Here is a 6000-nt window from a genome sequence, read left to right as displayed (position 1 = left end):
GTGAAGTGACAACACTGATGTTGGCAGATCACATGACAATGACAACATCACGGGTATTCAGATTATGTTCATACTCCACACATTCATACTACAGAGAACATGTTTGTTTAATTAATCTAAAGAAACACCTGCTCAAAGAGTTTGAGATTTCAGACACACCAAAAATACCTTTAGATTTTTTTTTTCCATTTCCAGCCATAAACCTGCATAAGGCATGGACTGATCTAATAAAGCGACTTTACAACCACGTATATTGTAAAAACAGCCATAAACAATGAACTAAACAGTGGTTAAAGGCTGCAGTGAGTGTGCGTGTTAGCCTGTACTGTACACAAGTGCCTAAACAACAGATCCCTCTGGCTACATATGAGATACTCAACCAAGTGTGAGACTCAGATTTGATAAGATTTCATCAAACAGCAAGACAGTCACAATCTTCTCAGCACAGAAGAACAACTGATCTATTTCTTTATTTACATAGTACGTAAGTCAAAGGTATGTCAAATAATATCTTGATTACTACCAGGGAACATGTCTGAACACCAGCATTACCAAATGCATTTGATGCTCCTCAACGTCATGTTCTTCAGACCAAACTGACCTAAAATTAACAAACACCTCAAACTACTGCAGCTACACCAACAGCCTGCGGAAGAGGAAAGAGGGTGGGGCTTACAGGGGTGCTGCCGTCTGATAGGGTGGTCATGCTGATGGACGTGCTCATCTTGTCTGAGGACAGAGAGGGAGGGGAGGGGCTTCTCTTCTCCAGGATATCCTGTGTCTGCAGGAAGTCTTGCCAGTCATGATGGATGCTGATGGAGAACATGAGCAAAGATACAATTCATTAGCTTACACTCTATTTTACAGTTTAGTTTACAGTGTGTGTGTGTGTGTGTGTGTATATATATATATATATATATATATATATATATATACTGTATATATATGAAATGTTAAAATAAAGTTTTGAAAACTTTCATAAAATTGTAAACCTCACATTTTATCCTTTAGATAAAGAAAAGAGTCAAAATGATGATTGATTAATAAATGATTACATGTATTTTATCATACATCATAAATAATTCTAGATACATTATCTGAATTGTTTAAATGTGTAGAATCCACATAAGCTTGTTTTTCATCAACCGGTCATAAATTAGAGCAGGGCGTGTAAATCTGGTGTGTTTTTAGTCCAGACAGAGACTGCACACAGACTGAGTGTGAATGTGAGTCTCTGTAAATCCACTCTCTGACAGCAGGTGGCGCTGATGGAGCAGCAGAGTTACAGCTGTTTCAAGTAACCAATACTAGTTTATTAGCTATTACACGGAGCAAAGGTGAAAACAAGATGCTATTTAATATTTTCTGAAGACAGTCAGATCCTTCAGATGTACATTCATATAATTAATTAATTCATATATTAATTTTTATAATTCCCTGAGCACCCGTTAAAACCTCGAAGCTTTTCGCAATGTTTTCACACAAAATGAAACTAAGCTACTTTGTGTGCTCTGCTGTTACTTAAATCTCTGCTTTATGGATATTATTATTTATACTGAGTTGTTCAAATCACGGTAATCAAATAGTTTTAATGATAATTAAAATATGAAACTCTAATACTAATCGTGGGGAATTTTGCCATGATTTATCACCAAACTGGTCATTTCAAGCAAACATTCGTAAACTAAACTCTATAAAAATGTAATTAACACTGTATCAAGGACAACTTGTGAAGTGAAACCTTTTGTTTCTCACAGCGTAATTCTGCACTCACAACCTGTAGGCCTGCTTATAGCAGGTTGAATGCATAATTTACTGTTAGTGATGTAATACCATGATAAAGTGAAAGCAATAATTGAGTCCACTGTATTATCCATAATCATACATGACAGTGGAGTACCGTTTATCATAATCACCTGTGGCAATGTGATATCTGCCGTATCGGTAATGGACATATTGATCACATACTCACATCAGTACTGTGCTCTCCAGTGGATGTGTGCTCACTGTGATGTTATTCTCCATGTCTGTCACCATCTGATGACTAAAACAAGCACATTCGACAATTAATCCATTAATTCAATCTTTATTCTTCCTTTTTTTTTACATTTTAAATTCTAAATTATACATTTCATGATGATGTTGAAACTCTGAACGTTCTTTAGCAAATTAATTAATGGCTGGAAACTACTTTGTTTTACTCTCACAGGAATACAGCTCCCTCCTGACTACTGCTTTGAATTAGTGATAATGCTTCTAGAGTGAAATTATCATTTTTGCCTGTTTAGTAGTGATGGGTTTTTCAAAGCACTGCTTCATGAGGCTTTGAAACTTTTGCAACCATTTGATTTGAACCAGTGGTTTGGAGTGTGTATAAAACTGATCAAATCCTGTAATTTCAGTTAACGAAGCTTCATTTTGTCTTCATTAAGGTTTTTTTTTTTTTTTTTACCTGATCTCAGATCAGTTTTGTTAGTTTGTAGACACTGTTATCAGACATTTGTGTTAAAGGAAGAATAGTGGTTAATAGTCTTTTAATGGCTTGTTTATAAAAGCCCTCCATAAAACAAACAAAACAAGCCCTGCAAAATAATAAAATAGCACATATTATACAGGCATTTGATATTTAATAGTATTTGATGGTGTTAATTGCATGTAATATGGTTTGGTAGTTTTTGTTGCATGAACACAGTTTTGTCCAGCAGGCGTTTTTAGCGCTTTGAGATTCAGTTGATTCAAGGTGTGTTTCTCCCATCACTATTGTTTTGTGTTTGACACCAAACTAATAATTCACAGCTTATGTCTACAAAAACATAGGTCTGAATCCCAACTAGATTCTCCCTGGAATTAAAATACTGGGATAAACTGTAAGAGAACAAATTTGTGACACGTGAAATAATGGAAATGATCCCTTTGAGATAAATGAAATGGTTAACAGAGAAGAAAATCTGTTGGGTTTGTAACACTTGAGCTGCACACTAGAGGGAGCCCTCACATCAGTACTGAGAGGAAAATAATGTTCTTTTATAACAGAAACTCCACTGTCTTGCCAGCTTCTTTTTGTTTCATGTTCACACACAGTACTCACTTTTGCAGTTCGTATCCTCCATCGCTCAAACACTTTATTCTCTCGGTTGTCTGGAGCTCCACCTGGGAGACACAGACAAGAGAAAAAGTGCATAAACAATAAAATCAGTCCAAGTGTCCCTCATTTCCAAAGCCAAGGTCAGGAATAATGAGCAAAAATGCCCCAGCATAATTAAACTAGACCTGTTCCAGCTGTTCTTGATGACAGTGAAATGTATCAGTAAATGAAACGTATGGAATGCGGCATCACATTTAAAGATGTGCTCACACTGTTTGATGATTCCTGTCTGCATGCGGTTTACAGCGTTGAGCATTAAAATAAATCTCACACGTTTCTTATAATTGCAATTTCAAATGTGCTTTAATTCGTCACCGTGGAGCGCGTAGTGTGCGCTCACTGACTGAATTCTGCTCTCATCATCATAAAAAACAAAGTGCAGAAAAGATGGAGGTAACAGATTTTGCAGCTTCAGCTTCATGCTTTTTGTTTTTCATGCTACAACATATATCAAGCTTTCTTTTACTCAACATTATTACAATATCAAGAGCAATAATACGTTTTTTTTATTTATAGGCTATATTATGCAATTTATGTGTGTTAATGCATGTACATGTTGGATAAAAATACTGTTCCACCTTTGCATTGTAAAGATGGTTTTTGTTGAAGAAAATTGGATGTGTAACTCTAGCTGGAGTACCCTTGAGCTGCACTAGAGGGCACCCCATCCTGTACCCTTTACCACTCACCACAATGAGTCCATTTCCCATAATCCTTTGCCCAGACTCATCATCACTTGTCTCTCATTACATCATCATCCGTCTCACACTATAAGAATGGCACACACACACACACACACACACACACACACACACACACACACACACACACACATTGCTTGTGATTTGTTTTCTGAATTTCTTATTTTTGCCTTGCCTTAGTGTTTTTGACCCTGGACTGTTTCCTTGATTCTGGTTGTTTTATGCCTGCCCTTACCATTGCATGTAAGGTAATTATAAAATTTGCCCCTGCAGAGGTGAAATGTCTTAGAAAATCAAATGATTGCAATGACTGCCAAATGCCACTTAATGGAATATAACATATATATATATATATATATATATATATATATATATATATATATATATATATATATATATATATATATATATATATACATAACCGATACTGGACTGATGCGGAGTTCACAATGCATGATTTTCAAACTCATCTGATTGCTGTTGTTTTCACACTGCGTGACTATCTGGGGTAGCATTCAGTTACTACTGTGTTCACATTACGCAATGGATCGGCGACAGGGTGTTTCACACTGCATGACTTATCAATAGGAAGAACTGCTGACAGCTCTGTCTGGTCTGTAAACTATGTGTCAGAACAAAACACATGGGAGAAATGATAAGGAAATAACACAAGAACCTGTGTGTGTCAGACCGGAGTTCTTGTGCAAGGGAACAGGGATTGGGTGTTCTGCTAAGAGAGTTGGAGGTAACAAATTATTTTTCAGTAACTCATCGCTGATGTAGTTTTGAGTCAGAAATCATTTCACACAGCGTGATTGTGAATCGCAGATATTTAGCATGGCAAATATTTTGCAGGTGTCAGCGTTGTGTCTGCGATTCCCTCAGATCGCGTCTTTGACAAGTCACACTGCGTGATTGTCACTTGCGTGAACGAGCACCGATTTGCCTCCGATTTTGGGCATTTGTCTGTGCTTTATCAAAACCTGTCTGTGAGTGAAAAATTGGGCTTAAATCGTGCAGTGTGAACTCGGCATCACATAGGAAACTGAAGGCTTGAACAGACAGAGGAGAGTAATCAAGGTAGATCAAAACAGGTGTGAGAACCAATTAGCTACATGGAGAAACGAGAAACTGAAATGGGCAAGAAAACGAAATCAAAACAGACTCCACGTGACAGCCTACAGCTCAGATAAACTGCATTATTCTGCCTCCTGATGTAATGAAGGAAGTTCACTAATCAGTTAAGAGCACAAATGTGAACACAGTTTGACACAATATGCCATACTTTACTGAGCCTAGAGCATCATTCAGACCTGATGGCCTCAGTGAAATGTTGAATGTGCTGTAGACTTCATCTCACACTCATTGCGTGCCATTTGGTAAACTACTGCTGTATACAAACATTTATTTTATATACAATTCTGTTTACCGCCTGACAGTAATGGCACACCATTAGTTGCAGAAGGCAAATAGTGCTGAGTTCTGTGAATAAGGCACGATCTGTAATGAGCCTAAAATTAATGAGACGTGTTGTGTTGAAAAAAAAAATGCCTGTGACATTATTAATGCTAATGGCACAGCTCTATATCAGAGTATTAGCCTAGCATCATTAAACAAGATTTCAGATGGTTAGTGAATAAAATGCATAATTTTTTTACTGAAATACCACACACAAAACTGCCAGAGCTGCTACCATTCATTGACACTGTTTAATGTTCTCAAGTCTTTCTATGTCATCCTGTATCAATTACAGGAGAAGATATTGATAAGAATCAAGATCTTCAGATGAAAATAACAAGCTTAAATCAGCTGAATATCTGCTCTCGGTCAGTGGGGTGGTTGGTTGCTCAGTGGTGTCATTAGTTTTCAGCTTCTGAACACATCATCCCTGCATGAAGCTCCTCCACAGACCAACATTAGGGCCAAAACACAAATGTACAGTACACTAACTAAATAAATGTATTTATTTATGCAAACTGATCAAAAGTGACAGTACAAATGTATAATGTTACAGTATAATTATATTTGAAATAAATGCTGTTCTTTTGAATGTTCTATTAGTCTGTGAATCCTAAAAAATAAAATGCATGATGGTTTCCACAAAATCTTGTGCAGCACTACTGTTTTCAACATTGAAAATAATCAGAAATGTTT

At 36.6% G+C, this 6000-nt stretch overlaps 1 protein-coding gene across 2 annotated transcripts in view; it reads right to left on the bottom strand.

Annotated features, from left to right (window-relative positions):
* Positions 1-475: 475 nt before the first annotated feature.
* LOC132108307 (IQ domain-containing protein J-like) overlaps positions 476-6000 on the bottom strand; it is a 98229-nt gene continuing 92704 nt past the window's right edge. For both annotated transcript variants that reach the window (XM_059515011.1, XM_059515010.1), the window contains exons 4-6: positions 3089-3150; positions 1973-2044; positions 476-812 (exon numbers count right to left, since the gene is read on the bottom strand). In XM_059515011.1, coding sequence (XP_059370994.1) covers positions 620-812; positions 1973-2044; positions 3089-3150 — 327 coding nt within the window. In that variant the 3' untranslated portion in view covers positions 476-619. The remainder of the gene's footprint in view (positions 813-1972; positions 2045-3088; positions 3151-6000) is intronic.

The sequence above is a fragment of the Carassius carassius genome, chromosome 28 (genome assembly GCF_963082965.1).
Source record: "Carassius carassius chromosome 28, fCarCar2.1, whole genome shotgun sequence".
Classification (NCBI taxonomy): domain Eukaryota; kingdom Metazoa; phylum Chordata; class Actinopteri; order Cypriniformes; family Cyprinidae; genus Carassius; species Carassius carassius.
Note: the sequence above shows the minus strand (reverse complement) of the source record. Positions and strands in the feature narration are given on the sequence as shown.